The sequence below is a fragment of the Mesoplodon mirus genome, assembly GCF_964341445.2.
Source record: "Mesoplodon mirus genome assembly, chromosome: 11".
In the NCBI taxonomy this organism is placed as follows: Eukaryota; Metazoa; Chordata; class Mammalia; order Artiodactyla; family Ziphiidae; genus Mesoplodon; species Mesoplodon mirus.
Window position 1 is genome coordinate 38,432,307 of NC_138987.1, and position 19,893 is coordinate 38,452,199.

The window sequence follows — 19,893 nt, forward strand, 5'->3', positions numbered from 1 at the left end:
CCTGATCCGTACGCCCACTGCTTGCTGCCCCCTGTGCTGGGGAAGCAGAGCCGCTGCACACCTGGTGCTGGCCCAGCCACGTCACATGGGTCCCCACAAGGGACCTTGGTCCTCTTGGTCATTTTGGGGAGACCCCCCCCACCCCACTGTTGGGAAGAGGAGGCCTTTGGTCAGAAGATTTGAGAGCACCAGGGAAGAGGCAAAGGAGCAGGGGAGGGAGGCTGAGTCTGGCAGCGCTTCTCCCGGGCAGGAAAAGAAAGGGACAGAGCCTGCTCTCTACCAGGCACTGTCTTCATAATTTGTTCCAAGGAAACACTGAAGTGGTCAGACTCACTGTAGAGTCGGGGTGGTGGTGGAAAGGGGGTGGGTGCTGAAAAAGGGTTCCCCTCTGCCCAAGCCCCCTGTCCCCAGGGAGCATATGGCAGGGAAGGGATGGCAGGAGCTGGCGGGAGGCCCAGGGGAAGGAGGTGGGCTTTTAGGCAGCAGGGCAGCCAATCCCCATTGCTCAGGCCCATTGGCTGTCACCCTTCAGTTCTGCTTCCGGAACCAGTCCCTGTCCTCCCTGCCCCCACAGGCCCCAGGGCGGGCGACTACACCTACCGTGAGGGCCTTGAGCACAAGTGCAAGCGGGACATCCTGCTCGGCCGCCTCCGGAGCTCCGAGGACCAGACCTGGAAGCGGATCCGGCCCCGGCCAACCAAGACCAGCTTCGTGGGCTCCTACTACCTGTGCAAAGGTGGGTGGGCTGCAGCAGGGGCAGGTGGCATGGCCCAGGCCCAGCTTCTCACGCCCGGCCGCAGCTCTGCCCCTCGTCACAGGCAGACAGGTAGACAGACAGGTGTGGTCCATGAAGGAGGGATTCCCATCTCGGATCGAGCAGCTCCTGCCCTGACCAGCTCCACAGACAGGTGGGAGTGTTTGGATGTTAGGCTCAGGCTGGGGCCTCACCAGCAGAATGCACTCCTGGGTGCAAGGCTCAGGTGGTTCACGGAGAGCTAGTTTCTGTTACACTGCAGGGTCCCAAAGGGCTGTTGGAAGGACATGGAGAGAGAATCCATGTTAAAGCACTGGGGACTGGCCCATGGTAAGGGCTTGATAAATATTAGCTTTTAAAGTTTAATATGTTGTCATTTTCCTCACTTCTGGCTCATGTCACTTGGTTGACATTTAGTTGACATTTGGCAGGTAACTCATTTGCTTTCTTCTACTCCCGAGCAGCCAAGCATCTCAGTGCAGTCTGCACAACAGGACATGAACAGTCTTGATATTGTTAAGTGCTTTATAGTGTCGCCCTTCTGTACCCACCATCACACATCCTCATGACAACTCTGGGTGAGGAAGACTTTGGGAGTCCGCTCCAGGCTCCGCCTTTGTCCCCCGACCCAGCCCGTGGCAGTAGCCCACCCAGGCTTTCTGGATCAGCTCTTTGTCTTCCCAGGTGAACCTTAAGGACTTGTCATTTCTGAGCTCGCAGGCCTCTGCCAGCCATGCCCTGGCCAGCGTGGATGAAGTCCCAATTCTGTTTTGTTTTGTTTTAAAAAAAATTTTTTTGATTGAGATGGTAAAATTTTCTTTCTTTCTTTTTTTTTTTTTTTGCTACTCATATACTGATTTTTTTTTTTTATTGGAAGTCCCAATTCTATGAGGCCTACAAGTCCCCGTCTGCCCTAACCATTCCCCAGATGCGCTGAACCCTGACTCCTCTGCACATACTGTGCCCTTTGAACTTGGTCACCCTCTGCTCCTCCTTCAAGCAGCACCTGGATCTCGGGAAGCCCTTCCCTTCAGGCCTCCCCACTGGGTGCGGAGCTGGTCGCAGTGCAGAGCAGTCTGTGGGGTCACCTCCCTGGTCATCCGGCCTGCTCGTCCTCGTGTGCCTGCAAGCTTGGCAGGGGGCTGGAATGGGGCAGACTTAGAAAGAGGGTGAGAGAGGGAGAAAAAGAAAGAAAAACAGTTCCCACCCCCAGGAAATGGCAGGTCTCTGGATTATAAACCTGCTGCCTTCCCTGCTCCCTGGCCCCCAGGGGTTTTATTTATTGTTTCACTTAATCCACACAACAACCATGTTCTCTGTTTATGGACAGACAGCTAAGGCTCAGTAATAACGGGATCCCAGCCCAAGTCTGCTGGACCCCAAGGCCCATGCCTTCCTGAACCAGTGGTATTTTCCTGGTGCAGAATAATAATAATGATAAAACGGCTTGTATATGTCTACAAAGCCCTTTTCCCACCTGTCCTCTTGCCTGACCCATACCAGGCAGCCTTGTGGGGTGGTGGAGCCACGGCGACCGCCGTGCTTTGCACGGGAAGGTGCAGATCCGGCCCCCACACCCAAATGTAGGACAAAGAAGGGCCTGGCCTAGGAAGCGCTTCCCCCGAGCTCCGCCGCTCCACCCCTGCCAAGCCCTCCTGCTCCGCAGGCCCCACCGGGGGTGCTGTGGGCTGCCATCCTGCCTGGCGGAACGTGTGTCCTGTTGCCTCTTTGCAGACATGATTAACAAGCAGGACTGTAAGTACGGGGATAACTGCACCTTCGCCTACCATCAGGAGGAGATCGACGTGTGGACGGAGGAGCGGAAGGGCACCCTCAACCGCGACCTGCTCTTCGACCCACTGGGGGGCGTCAAGCGCGGCAGCCTCACCATCGCCAAGCTCCTCAAGGAGCACCAGGGCATCTTCACTTTCCTCTGTGAGGTACCGGCCCCTCCACAGTCGATTCACAGACAGGGCTGGGGAGGGGCTCCCGTGGGCTCCACTGTGGACTGCCGGCCCTGGGACCCGCAGGTTTTGGAGGCCTGACCTTAGAATCCACAGGTCCTGGGATTTTCAGAAAGTTAGTCCCATTGCGCTAGAGCCCAGATCCTATCCGGTCCCCTCATTGTTTGGAGCTGGAAACTGAGGCCAGAAAGAGAAGTAACCACATCTGCTCTTTGCTTCCTGCCGTCGTAGGCCAGACTCAGGTGCTCTAGGAACTGATCCCAATCCGCCCCCATGCCTCCTCGTCCAGCTGTGCTGGCTTCAATGGCCACTGCACCTTCCTGCCCACTTCCCTGCCTATGTCCACGCTGTGCCCTCTCCCTGGGGTGCCCTCCCCGTGTGTCTACGTCTTGGACCCTCTGAGGCACAGCTCTGATCCCAGCAGCTCCACCAAGCTGTTCATTTCCTCCCCAAAGTTGTCACGGAAGACGCTGCTGGCCCCTGCCTCCCCACCCAGGTGTAGTGTGATGAGGGCAGGGACGGTGTCGGGTCCATCTCTGTGAAGTGAGGGTGCTGGGTCCAGGTTGCTGGCAGGGTTCAGTGCTGCTCGGCCAGCCCCCATCCATCACACAGCCAGCCCTTCCCTCCGACTCTTAGAGCAGGTGGGCTGCCCTCTCCCTTCAGGGGATCACAGCCCACAGCCTGGTGGCTGCATATACTTTACAAAGCACCTGCAGTTCTATTAGATCCTTTTCCAGCTTCACAGTGAAGCTGTGGGACAGAGCAGTTGTGGTTTTCCCCAGGTTACAGTTGAGGAAACTGAGGCTCAGAGATATGGAGTAACCCCTGCCCCAGGCGTTTGGGTGGTGGGGTCAGAGAGGTGGGGGCCACAGACCCTGGGATTCCCTTCCTCACTCCCCTGACTCAGGGCAGGGCTTGCAGGGACCCAGTCTGTTCCTCCTGGGTGGCCATGCTGGATCCCAGCCTATCCCCTCCCTGGGCAGATCTGCTTTGACAGTAAACCCCGGATCATCAGCAAAGGCACCAAGGACTCTCCGTCTGTCTGCTCCAACCTGGCTGCCAAGCATAGCTTCTATAACAACAAGTGAGTGGGACCCACAGCCGGGCCCATGGCCAGGCCTGGGGTGGGGCGGGTGGAGAGTCCCCCTGGGGCAGCTTGGATGCCTGGGGAGCAGAGGGTGGGCCTAGGATGTCAAGGCAACGGGTAGGATTTGGGACTCAGGTCCAGCATCCACCTGGAAAGGACAGAACCACATTTCTTGAGCATCTTCTATATTCCAAGCATTCTCTTGGGTATTTTAATGATCTCAGCAGTCCCGTGGGGAGGAGTGTCTCTGATGAAGATGAGAAAGCTGAGGCTTGGAAGCAGCTTACTCAGCCGGCAGGTGGGGGCCACATCCCTGACTCCCACCCAGCACCCTCCACTGTCCCGACATGGGCGTCGGACAGGGAGTGGGAGGGGCTGGGTGGGCTCTGGCACCCACCTGCGCTCCCTCTGACTCCTCTTGGCTATGCCCCGGCATGGCTGATGGAGCCCAGGCCCTGGGGTCAGACAGAGTTGGGTCCAAATCCCAGCTTGGACAATGGTCTGTTTTATGTCCTCTGGCCACTGTGACCCTTGGTTTCCTCATCCGTAAAGTGAATGATGATCCCAGTCTCCTAGGGTTGCTATGAAGGTAATTAAAATTCCCAGCCCAGAGGAGATACTCGATTATTACTCCTCCGGGTGCAGGACCAAGTCTGGAGCATCGAGCTGGGGAACCTGAGAGAGATGCCCCCTTCTCCCAGCCTCACAGCAGGTGGGGTCTGGTGCCCTCCTTCTGCTGGCAGCTGCATCTTTGAGCTGTCCGCAGGTCGAGGCCAGGAGAGGGGCACGTAGCTGAGGCCCAAACCAGAACTCCCTGAATGTAGGACCCCCACCTCTTCCCTCCTGTGCCAGCAATTAATAGGTGGGAGGCACCCAGGGAGGAGCCCCTCCCTTGGGTGAACGGCACTGACCCTGGGGAGGGGGCCCCGACCTGGAATGGGCGGGTTGCAGACTGCATTGTGCGCCCTCCATCCCACCCGCCAGGTGCCTGGTGCACATCGTCCGCTCCACCTCCCTCAAGTACTCCAAGGTCCGCCAGTTCCAGGAGCACTTCCAGTTCGACGTGTGCCGCCACGAGGTGCGCTACGGCTGCCTGCGGGAGGACAGCTGCCACTTCGCCCACAGCTTCATAGAGCTCAAAGTCTGGCTGCTGCAGCAGTACTCAGGTGAGGGCGAGGGGCTGCACAGTTCAGAGGAGGGCGGTGCCAGGCTGTGGGGCGGCAGAGGAGCCAGTGCTTCCTGGACGTCACAGGACGCGCAGGCTCTGCATCAGGGAGCTTGCAGGCCCAGAAGACCCTGGGTTTCTCCCTGTGTGGCAGTGCCAGGGGGACACGCGGGGAGAAGGGCAGGGAGGCAGAGCCCCGCGGGCCACCTGGGGGGTCTGGTCATCAGCGGCCCCTCACTGAGCCTCCACTGGTCCTCTGTGAGGGTGTGATGTCAGCTCGGCCTCAGGGATGAGGAGGTGGAAAGCCGCTTGCTTTCTCGCTCACCTAATGGGACCCCTTGAGCACCTGCGCCGTCAGGGGCTTGATCAAGAACGAGTCGGGGCCCTGGTGTGTGTACGCGAGGGCAAGGCAGACAGTGTGACGGGGAGGTAATAGGCCCTACATCCATCTGCTCTGGGGTGCACACTGTCCCCCACCGCCTGTCATCGTCTGCTTAGCAGCATTTTTGTTGTGTGTGTAGAACATAAAATAATGGCGCGTCTAACAATCATTGTCTTCTTCGAGCTGATGAAATAGGGTGATAGAATTTCAGGTGTGCGTCAGTTCTGTGAGGAAAGTAAAGCAAGCAATAGGATGGAGAGGGACTCGGGGTGGGGGCATTTGGGATAAGATAGTCTGGGAAGGCTTCTCAGAGGAGGTGACATTTGAGCAAGGAAGGGCAGGGAGAGCATTCCAGGCAGAGGAAACAGCAAGGCTGGAGGCCCTGAGGCAGGAGCAAGCTTGGTACAGAAGGAAGGATGTCCTTCTGTGTGTGAGGATGTGAGGGCAGAGCAGCTTACCCCTGGTGGGGGGGGGGGGGCGCGTGTCAGAGATGAGGCCTAAGAGGTTGGCAGGGACCCGAGCGTGAAAAAACCTCTAGATGGTAAATAGAAATAGTTGGGATTGTTCTAAATACAGTGTGGGGGGTTTGGGGGTAAGGGGTTGAGTAGGTGGAGTTGTATGACCTGATCGGTGTTTTTAAGAAGTTGCTCTGGCTGCTGCGTGGAGAACTGAGGGGCCAAGGGCAGACAGAGGGAGACCTGGGAGGGTGTGGCTCAAGCCAGGGTGGCAGCGGGTGGAAGCGGTAGAAGTGATGAGATTCTGGGTGTGTTGTTTTTTTTTTTTTTTTTTTTTTTTTTTGCTGTACGCGGGCCTCTCACTGTTGTGGCCTCTCCCGTTGCGGAGCACAGGCTCCGGACGCACAGGCTCAGCGGCCATGGCTCACGGGCCCAGCCGCTCCGCGGCATATGGGATCCTCCCAGACCGGGGCACGAACCCGTATCCCCTGCATCGGCAGGCGGACTCTCAACCACTGCGCCACCAGGGAGGCCCTCTGGGTGTGTTTTGATGGTGGAGCCAACAGGAGCTGATGGACCAGTTATGAAGTATGAGATGAAGGATGGCATCAGGTCGACCCCAGTGGGGTTGCCGTGTTCTGAGGAGGGGAGGCTGCAGGAGGAACAGGTTGGGGGGATCACATCAGGGCTCGTGTGGGACGTGGGGAGTCTGAGCTGCCTGTTGGACTTCAAGCAGAGAGGTTGAGCAGGCAGCCACGTGTGGGGGTCTGCAAGGTCATGGCAGAGCCCTGGGCTAGAGGTACATCTATCAGCAAGAAGATGGATGTCAAGCACATGCCTGGCCCAGAGTAAGCCCCTGATGGCGAGTGGCCATGGTGGAGCAGTAACCATAGGACCAGGTCGAAAACTAAATCAGCTCTGGAAAAGGGACTAGAAGGCCGTAAGGGGTTGGGAGGAGGGCGGGCCTCATGGAAGAGGCTGTGAGCTGCCCCTCGGAGGTGGGCTCAGTGTCCACAGTCAGATTGGGAGGGTCTGGGCCACAAGGTTTGGGTATTTGCCCTTTGCTGACTGGCAGTGAAGGGCCCTGGCCCCTTGGTGATCTGGGGAGCCGGGCTGGGCCAGGCACAGAGCCTTAAGAACCAGCACGCTAGAGGCTGCCAAGCAGGGGTCAGGCTTGAGGCCCCACTGAGGGAGACGGAGGCCAAGGGAGGGTGTGAGCAGCTGGCCCGAGGGACAGGGCCACTGGCGTGGGTGCGGAGAGCCCCCTGCCATGCTGCAGAGCCCACATCTTGCTCCTGCATTTTATTCTCTGTGCGAGCCTGGAGCAGGCCTCTGTTCCCAACTGCAGATGAACCAACAGGCCCAGACAGGATGAGTGGTTTCCCTGTTCCCCTTGCCTTTCCGCAGCCTAACTGGGGAGTGGGGCTGCTCCCTGGGCCTGGGGTGGCACCAGCACCTTGCAGACCCCCTGCCTTTCTCCTCACTGAGCTCCAGGGACGCTGTGTCTGCTCCCCCCTCGCCAGGCATGACCCACGAAGACATCGTCCAGGAATCCAAGAAATACTGGCAGCAGATGGAGGCACACGCAGGGAAGGCCAGCAGCAGCTTGGTAAGACCCCGGGCTGGCCTTGGGGGTGAGGTCAGCCCCCACGAGGGCCATCCCCCATCCCTTTACCTGGACATAATTTATTTACCAGAAAATTGTAAGAAGAGTATGAAGAATTTGTGTATACCTTTTTCTGGATTCCCCAGATGTTAACATTTTACTACTTTCCACATTCACTTTGTCCTGTGTGTATGCGTGTGTACATACACACATACACATTTATTTACAGAAATATACTTTTCTGAACCATTAGAGAGTAAGTTGTAGACATGATGCCCCATTACCCCTAAAAACTTAAGTGTAAAAATAAGGACTTCCCTGACCGTCCAGTGGTTAAGATGCCATGCTTCCAATGCAGGGTGCGCAGGTTCGATCCCCAGTCGGGGAACAAAGATCCCACATGCCACGTGGCCAAAAAATAAATAAATAAGTAAGTAAATATAAGGACACTTTCTTACATAATAACCACAGTACAGTCATCAACATCACAAAATTCACATTGGTGTACTTATCCAAATTGTGGTGTACTATTATTCAGATTTTGTGAATCCTCCCCAAATCCCAGCAACACACTGCATTCATTTGTAGTGTCTTTAATCGCCTTTAATCTAGAGCAGTTCCTCAGTCTTTCTTTGTCTTTCGTGACATTGGCATTTTTGAAGAGGCCGTTGTTTTGTAAAAGGCCCGTCCCTTTGGGATTGTCTGATCAGGCAGGCACCTCATCTCCATCTGTCCCTTTACCAGCGATACCTTGGTAACTTGACTAAAGGTGCCTCCACAGTAAAGCTTTCTCTACTATGAAGTTACACTTTCCTCCTTTGTAATTAATGAATGTCTTCCAGGGAGGTCCTTTGAGACCATGTAAATGTCCTGGTATTCCTCAACCTTTTCCCCCACTGCTTGTATCACCTCCCACCCCTCTGGATCCTCACCCTGGTCCTGAGGACGTGAGCTGGGGCACAGTAGCGTCTGCAGGCGGGGAGACTGAGGCTCAGAACACGCTAGAGACTTGCCCGGGGCGCACGGAGCGGAGTAGGTCCCGGGTTCTCTGACAGCTTGTCTGGAGCTCGCTCAGCTCCCTCCCCCGCCTGCACTATCCCCATCACCCCTAGGGTTCCTCATATGAAATGGGGATCATAATCCTGCCTGCCATCTCCTGGGGCGGGTGTGAGGCTCACAGGAGCTGGCTACAGCTTGCCGAGTCCCTGCTCTGCACGGGGCCCCCGTCACCCCTGATCCTCACACCCTCCCCAGGAGGTAGGGATCATTGTAACTTTAGGTGACAGTGGGAATGGAAGGGTGGTCTCAGGGCCCAGGAGACAGTGAATGTGAGGTGAGGCCTCTCGCCATCCACACACGAGGGATGACTCCCTCACCATGCCAGGCCCACGCACTGGTCACCTTGGGAGAAGCCTGGGCCTCTGGCCCCTCTTGAGGCCTGCCTGGGTGTGGCAGCGAGCCAGGGAGCAGCGCAGGCTGGCCAGTGGGGTAGGCCTGGGCCGGTCTGGCTGACAGGGCTGCCGGCCCCCTTGGCCTTCCCCCTGTCTCCCGACCCCCTCGTTCCTGGTCCTTTTCCTTCCTCTCCCCTCTTCCTACTTGCTCCTGTCCTCTGCCCCCTCTCCTGTTCAGTCCTCTTCCCCAACCGCCACATGGTTTATTTTTGCTCCTGGCCAGGAGCCTGGCTGGGAAGCAGTGCGGGGCTCAGGTTGGACCTGCAGCGTCATCTGCTAAGGAGAGAACACTGAGTCTTCACCACCTCCTATCCCCCTGACCCCCCTGCATTCTGCTCACCCAAGATGCCACTCTCAGGCCTGGCTCAGGAATGGGGCTTCTGTGCCGGACCTGGCTGTGGCCCAGGCATGAGGCATCTTGCTTGCTTGCCATCAGAGGGTGGGGCCAGTGGCAGTGTGAGGCCAAGGACAGGATGCCAGGGTAGAAGCTGCTCGTGCCTGGTGCCCATGGTGCAGCTGTGCCATCCTAGAGAAAAGCAGGAGCCCCTGCCTCGCACCAGGTCCCTATCCTCGGGCCACTTACCCGTGGCGGGGTTAGTCACCTCTCTGAGCCTCTGCTTCTGCTCAGTCAAATGGGAATGACCCCTACCCCCCCAGGGCTGTCGAGTCTGTGCAGTTGTGAAAAGGAAGCTCAGTGGACCGGCATGGCTGTTCCCTAGAGCAGTGGCTAAGCCACAGCACCCCTCCGGACCCCACTTACCTCACCCGTGAAATGGGCCTTCTTACGCTTCTGTGAGAATCAGTGGAACATCTAGAAATCTATAGTGACACGGATAAACCTCCTGTCTGCTTTAGCCAGACTGTGTCCCAGTTACAGAGGCAGGATTTTACTTTGTTGTCGGGATGTGTATTATCCTGGGGCCGAGCCAGGCCGCAAGTCTCCCAGCCAGGGGTCAATCAGCACCCAACGAAGCGAGAGCCCCCTGCTGCTCAGGGGAGGCCCTGGGCTAGGCGGTGCCGAGGACACAGGTACTCCTGTGTCAGAGGAGGAAGAGCAGAGGGGTGACTCCACATCTGAGGCTCCAGGGAGGATGGGGAGGCTCTAGCTAACAGGAGGGACAGCAGGGTGGCCAGCACAGCTGGGCAAGGGGGCTTCAGGTGGCAGGAGACAAGGCTGGGTGGGCACTTTTTCTGCCTCTCACCCCCCCACCCTTTCCCAGGCAGGGGTGCAGAAGAGCAGGCCCTCCTGCCTGCAAAGGAAGGGCTGAGGCAGAGGATGGGGAATGAACATGGTGGGGTCTTTGAGAGTCCAGGGCTGCCCAGAGGTCTGTCCCACCACCTGAGGCAGCCTCCTCCATCCCCACCCTCTGCAGGTGCATCGCACCTTCTAGGCCCTGCTCTCCACCAGGCCTGGCCCTCATAACTAGATGAGTCAGTCAACATGAGGTAATTCAGGTACTATGGGGGCCCATAGGATGGGCAGCTGCCACCTAGGAGAGCTTCAGGGAAAAGCTTCCTGAAGGAGGTAGTGCTTGAGCTGGGTTTTGAAAGTTTTCAGAACAAGCCTGATGAAGAATGGAGAAGGGCATTCCAGGCAGAGGGAATAGCATGTGCAAAAGCAGGGAGATGTGAGGTCGAATGCTGTGCCCAGGGACATGCCAGCAGCGCCAGTAAGCGGGCCCGTGGGAAACAGCCAGTTAAGGCAGAGAGCACTCCATCAGGAGTCCAAGGCCTGGCTCCCACCCTGAGAGGCCATGGGCCTGGAGTTAGGGGGTCACTTCCCACCACCAAGTGGTAATGGACCAGCCCACAAGGCTCCAGGTGGCCCTGATGCTCCCGGAGGCCACCTGTATATCAGACCCCGGGGCCTCAGCCTGGTGCCTGCGGCTTCATCAGGCCTTTTCTTCCGCAGGGTGCCCCGCGGACCCATGGGCCTAGCACCTTTGACCTGCAGATGAAGTTTGTGTGTGGCCAGTGCTGGAGGAACGGGCAGGTGGTGGAGCCTGACAAGGACCTCAAGTACTGCAGCGCCAAGGCCCGGCACTGGTGAGCCGGGTGCCGGGCGGGGGCACGGGCAGGGTGGGGACCACCTAAGCACCGCAGGCGAGGAAGCCGGGCTCTCCGTGGAGGTCACACAGCCTGCTCTATCCTGCAGCTGGACCAAGGAGCGGCGGGTCCTCCTGGTGATGTCCAAGGCCAAGAGGAAGTGGGTGTCAGTGAGGCCACTGCCGTCCATTCGCAACTTCCCACAGCAATACGATGTGAGCGCCGGGGTGGGGTGCAGGGTGGCAGCGGGACCTCGGATATGGGGCTGTGGGGCCCCAGGAGGGCTTGCCCGCTGGCGGGGCAGTGACACAGTCCTGCGGGACTCAGCAGGGTCTCCCCATGCCTGCCCTGCAGCTCTGCATCCATGCGCAGAACGGCCGCAAGTGCCAGTATGTGGGGAACTGCTCCTTTGCGCACAGCCCGGAGGAGAGGGACATGTGGACATTCATGAAGGAGAACAAGAGTGAGTGGGCAGGGCGGGGCTGACCCGGACAGCCCCCCTCGTCGGCAGGCCCAAGCGCACCTGCTGAGCCTCACTTGGCCACCCGGACCCCACTCCAGCTGCACCGGGCTGAGCCCTCTCTGGGTCTCCAGTTGACCGGGCAGCCCAGCAGCAAGGGTCCTGTAGGGGTCGTGGGACAGAGCAGAGGGAGAATCCCCTCTCACCAGGCCCTGCATTCTCTATTGCCCACCAGTCCTGGACATGCAGCAGACCTATGACATGTGGCTGAAGAAGCACAACCCAGGGAAGCCGGGGGAAGGGACGCCCATCAGTTCTCGGGAGGGGGAGAAGCAGATCCAGATGCCCACGGACTACGCCGACATCATGGTAACACCCCATCGCCTGGGGGCCCTGGTCCGAGCCTGACCCGGAGGGGCTGTGCGGAGGGGCTCAGCCTCCCTGGGGGAAGTGGTCCCGGCAGAGGTGGGAGGAGCGGGCGCCCACGGTGGCTGTGTCCCCAGATGGGTTACCACTGCTGGCTCTGCGGCAAGAACAGCAACAGCAAGAAGCAGTGGCAGCAGCACATCCAGTCTGAGAAGCACAAGGAGAAGGTCTTCACGTCTGACAGCGACGCTAGTGGCTGGGCCTACCGCTTCCCCATGGGCGAGTTCCGGCTCTGCGAAAGGTGCCCCCGGGAGGGCAGGGCCGGGCGGGCTGTGGGGTGGCCTGAAAAGGCAGAGGCCATGGCCAGCTCTGGCTCCACTTGGCCTGGAGGTGGCATGAGGCGGGGTGGGGATGTCCAGAAAGACACCTGCTCCTGGGTGTGAGGACCCAGGAGTGGGGCAGAGTGGCGTTGGAGGTGGGGACCCGTCCTCTGCAGCCCGGCATCAGATCCTCGCAAAGGCCAGGCCACGCCCGCTTTCCCCGGGGGCTGATGCTGCATGGGGAGAGGCTTGTCGGGGGAGGCGGAGTGGCCGGCCCCAGGTCCGGCAGCCCGTGGAGGAAAGGGCACAGGGCTCGGGCAGTGAGCCTCCTGCCGCCCACAGGCTCCAGAAGGGCAAGGCCTGCCCGGACGGGGACAAGTGCCGCTGCGCTCACGGGCAGGAGGAGCTCAACGAGTGGCTGGACCGGCGCGAGGTGCTGAAGCAGAAGCTGGCCAAGGCCCGCAAGGACATGCTTCTGTGCCCACGGGATGACGACTTCGGCAAATACAACTTCCTGCTGCAAGAGGACGGGAATGCCACTGGTGCCGCCCCAGAAGCCCCTGCTGCTGCCACCGTCACTGGGGAGTAGGCCAGCTCCTGGCCATGGGTGAAGTCCTAGGATCGGGGGCAGGGGTGGGCACGGAGCGCCTGATAGGAGGGCCGGGGCAGGCCAGGGCTGGGGCTGGGGCTGGGTCCCCCGGCCATCCTCTCTGCCCCCACTGCCCCAGTGCATACCCAGGTGCACGAGCTGCAGCCCCACTCGGTCCCAGGGTCCTCATCCTGCTGAAGCCCTGGGCAGGTCCTCCCCTCCTCCACCCCGGCTCTCCTGGTTGCGGAGGGAGGGGCCTGGTTGACCCCTCCAGCTTCAGCCTACAGCTTTAACTTCCGTCTACTCCTAAAGGGGGCCCAACGCTCAGGGCTGGGGAGCCTGGGGTCCCCACTTGAATCTGCAGCAGAAGGGTCCTTCCCCCTGCCCCCCCTCACCCCCCCACCTCCCCTGGGGGCAGATCAGGATAGAACAGAGGGCAGGAGGCCCCACCCAGCTTTAAAATGCAGCCCCAGGATGGACTGGGGATACTGTACAAGTCACTTACCCTCCGGGGCCTCAGTTTCCCCTCTGGTTGGAAGAGTGGGAGGGGCTGGGCTACATGATCTCTGGAGCCTGACCAAGGAGCGTGGCTCTCTGGTGAGGCCACCAGCCCAGCCCCTCTCCTTTGTGGGCCGCTGAATGTAGATTGTAGGTCGTCAGAGGCTTCAGAGATGACCCAGCCCAGACCCCCGTTTTGCAGATAGAAAAACAGGCCTAGAAGGAAGGAGTTCTCTACCCAGCATCTCCAGCCCACAGCACGGTAGAGCTGGAATGCAAACTGCGGCCACAAGACTCAGGGCCATTTATCAGCTGGAACCTCCAGGCTCTTGGCAGGGATGTGACAGTCTCTGAATCAGCTGGGATCGCGGCAGCACCGCCCAGGGGTTGGTCGTGTCAGCGCCCTGTAGGGGGACAGTCCCCTCTGAGGATGGTCATAAGGAGTATAGCAGCAAAGGTCACTTCCCCATGGCTGCTCCCGGAGAGGTGGTACCTGGCAGGGCACCCGTGGGCTCAGGTTCTGCACGAGGTACTGGGGAGATGGGGAGGGTGGGCGGTCAGGGGACATGGAGAGAAGGGAGACTTGACCATGGGCTACTCCAGGATCGGACACAGCCCCTCTTTCTTGGGGACTCAGAAGAGTCCTTTCCCTTTCTCCCCTAGACCCAGACATACAATTAGGACCATCCATCCCAGCCCCTCCCTGGTCCCGACCCTGCCAGCTGCCTGGGACCCCAGTTGACCCCCAACCCCTGCCCCCCCCAAGCCCTCTCCCATCCCTCTCGTCTGACGTGTCTGCGTGCACCCCCTCCTCTCCATCCCACCCCTTGTGGGCAGACCCAGCCTCCCCTGGTTCCCTAGACATTCCAGAATGCCCCACACCATTGGCACAAGGGGTGGGGCCCCCCGGAAGGAGCTGGGGACCGAGGCTGGAGTTGGTGGGAGGGTGAGACAGACAGAATGGAATACCCTTTATTTCTCCTCCAACAAGCATTTCGAGTGTGCGCTGAGATGATGGCGGGCACCCTGGGCCGCAGAGAACCCTGTTCTCGCTGCCACTGCCCAGCCTTTTCCTGGTAATTGTGGCATGCACCCTTTCCTCTCCCTGCCCCTTCCCCCAGCAGGCCAGCACTGCGGAGCTTGGGTGCTGGTGGCGTGGCTGGAGGGGAGGAGAGGCCCAAGGTGGGGCCTGTGGCCGTGAATGTTGATGACACTTGTTTTCCCTGATCCGTGCTGTTTCAGTCTGTCGTCACCAGCCTTGTTTTTAGTGTGTATATATGTCGCCCCCGTGATGCATATATACACAGGTATTAAATATATCGCTCTATATAATATTACATATGTGTGTGGTATCCAAGGAATCACGTCTGATGAGGGCTAAAGATAAAGAATTTGGCCGGAAAATGCAGCCATCCTGCCATAATGAGGAGGGACTTTCAGGGTCATCATGCCATTTGCAAGGACTGAGGGACTGGAGCGAGGGGTCAGAGGTGATATGGGCAGCGGGGGCAGAAGCGGCCCCTGCCTGGGCCCAACTCCTCCTGATGGCGTCCAGACCACCCCAGCCTAGTGGGGAGAGAGCACGAGTGCTCGGGGAAGGAAAAGGATTGGTGTTTGTCTCCCACCCAAAAGAATAGGATTAGAATCCAGATTTTTCTTCTCCATCCTGTTATCCCTGCAGGGGCCTTGGGATGTGGTGCTCCCTGGCTTGGCCAGAGCTGGTTCCCCCGCAGGGTTGGAGGAAAGCGAGGGGCAGGCGGGGAGTAGGAGGTGTGGCACAGTACACTTTGAATGATGAGTGTGATTATTTCACTTGTGACTCGGAGAGGCTCAGAGAGTTGGCTCGGGCCTGTGCCCCTCACCAGCAGGCAGGGACAAGACATCATGGCAAATGTGGTGAAGGGGGAACAGGCACCCTTGATGTGAGTGTCCCTTTGGGATGGGGCAAAGAGGGATGCTGCGTTTCTCAGCTGGGCAGTGATAAATTTAATGGTCCTTTAAAAATGTCTGTGTATTGAAAAATTTAAGAATACCACACTTTAATATTAAATATTCATAAGGTCTAGTATCTTGATAATAATGTAGATGTTTTAATAACAATTTTTGTCCTTCTTAAAATAAAATGAAAGAAACTTCCTTCTTTTAGCCTTTGTTCTAGAAAATAAACGTGTGCACTTTGACCTCTGTCCCTGAGGTGTTGCTCCTGTTCCTCGCCTCCTGGCACTTCTGCCCAGGGACCTGGGCCTCTCTTTACTCGTGGGGCAGAGCTGGCTGGCTCAGGGCATGCCCCAAGGCAGACATTCCAAGGGGTGAGGGGCAGAAGGTCTGTGTCCTTGTGTAAACAGGGCAGCCCAGCTGACCCCGGCTCACACAGTGCCTCACTGGCAGGGACAAGTTGTGCTCTGTACAGGTGGCCCCGGTGGTCAGGGGGCTCATGGCCTTCCATGTGGGGCCTTCCACCTGTACCCACACTTCCCTGCTTTTACTGTGTGCACTGTCCTGGGTTCCAGAGGGCTGTCTCTGTGCCCTTTCTCAGTATGGCTTTTCTAGAAAGGTAGGAGGCTATGACATGCTTTGGAATGTGATCCCAACTGCAACCTGGACTCCTCTGGGCCTGAGGGAGATCCAAGTCACATGGTCCCAGCTTCCTCCTCCTTAAAAGAGAACATATTAGATCAGGGATTTTCAATCAGGGACACTTGTATCTGCTAGAGACACTTTTTTTTTTCTTGGCCGCGTGGCATGCGGGATCTTAGTTCCCCAACCAGGGATCGAACCCTCCCTCCCTGCTGTGGAAGCCCAGAGTCTTAACCGCTGGACCACCAGGGAAGTCCCTGGAGGCACCTTTTCAAATCTCTTGGATTGTGTGCGGTTACAGTGATGGAGGGGGTCCTGATGGGAGGGGCTGCACACGTTTAAGAGTAAGCTCTCGCCAGACAACTTCATACTACAGTATGCAGTGATCCCAGGAGCAGAGGTCCAAGCCCTGTGAATTCTCTCAGGACAGGGAATCATTTGGGCCGGCTACGCAGTAGGAGCTCAAATACTTGATTAATGACCAGATGAGTAACAGGAGCAGCTGACTTGATTGAGCATCATGCGCGCCAGGCATGATGGATGCAGCAAGTCTGTCTCCATAGCAACCTGTACACTTGGTGTCCACATCTTGGCCCCCAGAGGTTCAGTGAAGGTTCCAAGGACCCTCAGAAAGGAGACAAAAAAAGATCAAGAACACTGGGAACTGGGTGATCAGCAAGGTCCCTTCAGCGCTGACGTTCCAGGGTTCTTAGCAACCCTGGCTGCACCGTGAAAAACCAGAGGGGCATGGCAAGGCCCAGCTCCCAGAAGAAAATGCAGACCCATCCTCAGGCTGAAGAGATTGTAAACCTGCATCAGGACCTCCCTTAAACTTAGAAAATCAAAGAAAAAGATAAGCAGTATTTCAGTGAACCTAGTGGACTAAATTCTTAAATTCTCATAAATTCCCCTAAATTCTCTTCTAGTTCTCTTTTAGCTCAGGTTGGTAAGCACTAACTGAGCACTTGCCCCATATCAGATCCTAGAGATACAAGATTACAGACAAAACGTGGCCTTCCTTGAATCCAGTCTGCCAGGGGAGATGGCTCTGCATGGAAGAGTGTAGGATGATGTGACAGGCGCAGTGGTGGGAGATGCCAGGTGCCATGGAAGGCAACTCATCCAAGCTGGGGAGCTGGGGAGGGCTTCCTGGAGGAGGCGAACCTGGATTTGAGCCTTAAAAAGGTTGTTGGATCATTGTAATCCACGTGTACTTACTGTTCTGCACCTTTCCTTTTTTCTCAAGTGTATTTCACATGTGCGTCTCCACGCCCCGATGTATCCTAGATATTTACGGTCAATGGCTTCATTCATCAAGGTGCCAGGTTGGCTTGAGCAGCCTGCAGTTATTGAATGTAGGCCCATTTCTGGTCTTTGGTCCTGTGATTAGGGGCTGCCATGAGCACCACCATTCCCGTGGCACCACAGCTCCTCCTCTCTGCCTCTCAGGAAGCTGCTTCTGACAGGTGGGGTGACAGGCAGAGGTGGAGATGGGGGCAGCTCTGCATCTCTCTAGAGAAAGCCCCAGAGGCCTCTGCCGGAAACTGCATCCGCATATAGCCCCCACCAGGGGAGCCATCTACAGCAGACATTAGACCTCTGAGGCAGGAAACCCAAGGAGTACAGGCAATCCCAACATGCCTGCCATGCGGGCCCCTCCGGATGTCTCCAGGCTTGTTTGTGGCCGCCCCTCTCCCCATCTCTGCCCTCCCCAGCCGCTTGACCCAGCATCCTGCTGATGTGGCCCCTGTGTGAACCATAGGTGATGCTGCCAGCTGGACACCCTGGCTGCAGAGTGCGGGGTGCCACGTGGACTGACTTTCAGTGGCAAGAAAATTCCCTAAGGCAAGGGACTTGCCTGGCCAGGTCTGTTACTTAGCTTTGAATTCCTTACAAGGTCTAGGCTGGTGCCAGGTATGCAGTGAGCAATCAGCCACAGTCTTAGAGCCTTTGTACATTCATACGTTGGAAGGGGTCTGACAGGAACAAATCTCCGAGAATGAAACATCATGCGGCAGGTGGGTGTATTTGAGACACGTTGGGGACCTCCTGTTGCCTCTGAAATCATGCTCTGTGGGCGCCTGCCCACCCCACCTTTGGGGTAAGCCAGTCTCGAACACAAAAGTGTTTTGGGGCCAAGGAATGGTTAATGCACTGGCCCAGCCTCAGCCCCAGCCTGCGAGCCACAGGTCAACTTAAGACAGCCTGCGCGCCAGGTCCTCCGCACCTTCGCTGTCCCCCACTGCCAGCACCCCCGGTTTCACAGAGGCAAAGGGCACTGGAAGGATAAATAAGAAATTAAATCTGTTATGAGGAAGGGGAACGAGGAGGAGGGACACGGATAGAAATGACATTTCTAAAGTATACCTTTATCAGGGACTTCCCTGGTGGCACAGTGGTTAGGAATCCGCCTGCCAATGCAGGGAACGGGTTTGAGCCCTGGTCCGGGAAGATCCCACATGCCGCGGAGCAACTAAGCCTGTGCGCCACAACTACTGAGCCTGCGCGCTAGAGCCTGCGAGCCACAGCTACTGAGCCCTTGTGTCGCAACTACTGAAGCCCGCGCGCCTAGAGCCCGTGCTCCATAACAAGAGAAGCCACCGCAATGAGAAGCCCGCGCACCGCAACGAAGAGCAGCCCCCACTCGCCACAACTAGAGAAAGCCTGTGAGCAGCAACAGAAAAACAACCCAACGCAGCCAAAAATAAATAAAAAGTATACCTTTATCAAAAGTTTTGAGCTTTGAGCCATATACTGTTTTTTGTATTCAAAACTTGAAATTAATTTTGAATTAATTTGGGAAAAGAACATGGTTTGGGGAGGACTATTAGGGTGGCAAAGAGGGTAACTGGAGGATAAGCTGGGGCTGTTGGGAAGAGGAGAGGCTAGAAGGCGTCCTGAAGTATTTGCTGTTTGTGCAAAATGGAATTTTAGAAAGTGGGGAAAGACTACATAGAAATCAGCTATGGTGCAGGGAACCAAATGCTTACTGCATCCAACCTGGAGCGTCAGAGACAGAACCAGAGCTGAAAGGAACCTTGGAGGTCACAACATTCAGTGGTTTTGGAACTGAGACCCAGCAGCTTGCTCTAGATGCCACATCAGTGCGTGGAGAGGTGGAGCCAAGGCCCCCTCCCCCACCCCACCCCCAGCCCCAGCCGGCCAAGGCAGGTGTTGGTCTTTGTGGAGGGCGACATACAGAACTTTGGCTTCAACCACACGTTCAGGTAAGTGGCCTGGGGACCTCCGAGGCCAGTGTCCTGGTGAGAGGGCCAGGGAGGGGACTACAGCAAACAGCCAATTGCCACCAGGTTCCGCAGGCTGGGACACAGGCTGGGAAGCAGGACATCGTCCAGGACGAGCCTGAGCCCGGTTGACAGAGCTGTCCCCCTTCAGTGGTGCCTGCTCTGCCTGCCCTCCAGCACCTGTCCGCTAGGCACCTGCCTCTTCTCCCCGTCCCCGAAGACCAAAGGAACCCCAGGCTGCAGGTTTGTCACTCCCCTTAGAAGAGCAGGCTTCAGGCTCTGCAGATGGTGTAAAGCCCCAATTATGCATGCCACATGCACACCGTATGCCTGGGAGGGTACGTGTGCATTCATAGCATATGGACCAGCATCAAAACATGCCAACAGCCCCTTGAGACTCACAAGCCCACAGGTAGGTGCGTGACGCCCACTCGTGTGCCTGTGCGTGCCAACACAGTACATCCTTGGGCTGAGCTACCTGCTGCCGGGGTCTTGGGGCCCAGCCCTGGCTGGTTTCCTCGGCAGGCCCTGCTCTCCGCGGGGCCCAGCCTCCAGGGATCCTCTGCCCAGTGGGCCAGAGTGTGTAGTGCATGCTCACTGTTCTCACCTGGCAGGCCCGGTCCTGGCTCCCAGCCTGGGGGAGAACTTCCCTTTGCAAAGTTAGATAACACCGGGCTCTCTGTCAGAGGATTGGTGCTGTGTCTCCACGTGCTGAGGCTGGCGCAGGGCCAGGTCCGCCCTGCCAGGCAGCAGGAAGGGAAGGCCTGACTGCAGCCGGAGCTGGCAGGTGGCCGAGCCGGGGGTGGACGGGCGGGCCGGGGCCCGTGATGCCCATTGGCTGCCTCGGGCTCCCGCCCAGCCTGCCTCCAGAGCCTGTGGCTCCCAGGCCAGCTCCTGCCTCTCCAGCTGCTTCTAAACTCCCCCAGCA

At 57.8% G+C, this 19,893-nt stretch overlaps 1 protein-coding gene across 2 annotated transcripts in view; it reads left to right on the forward strand.

Annotated features, from left to right (window-relative positions):
* The window catches only part of ZC3H7B (zinc finger CCCH-type containing 7B), a 55,215-nt gene extending 39,892 nt beyond the window's left edge, over window positions 1-15,323 (forward strand). For both annotated transcript variants that reach the window (XM_082635139.1, XM_082635140.1), the window contains 11 exons: window positions 575-736; window positions 2,489-2,694; window positions 3,702-3,802; window positions 4,790-4,971; window positions 7,331-7,416; window positions 10,777-10,910; window positions 11,020-11,125; window positions 11,265-11,373; window positions 11,606-11,739; window positions 11,874-12,037; window positions 12,399-15,323. In XM_082635139.1, the coding sequence (XP_082491265.1) occupies window positions 575-736; window positions 2,489-2,694; window positions 3,702-3,802; window positions 4,790-4,971; window positions 7,331-7,416; window positions 10,777-10,910; window positions 11,020-11,125; window positions 11,265-11,373; window positions 11,606-11,739; window positions 11,874-12,037; window positions 12,399-12,645 (1,631 nt within the window). In that variant the 3' untranslated portion in view covers window positions 12,646-15,323. The remainder of the gene's footprint in view (window positions 1-574; window positions 737-2,488; window positions 2,695-3,701; window positions 3,803-4,789; window positions 4,972-7,330; window positions 7,417-10,776; window positions 10,911-11,019; window positions 11,126-11,264; window positions 11,374-11,605; window positions 11,740-11,873; window positions 12,038-12,398) is intronic.
* Window positions 15,324-19,893: the final 4,570 nt, after the last annotated feature.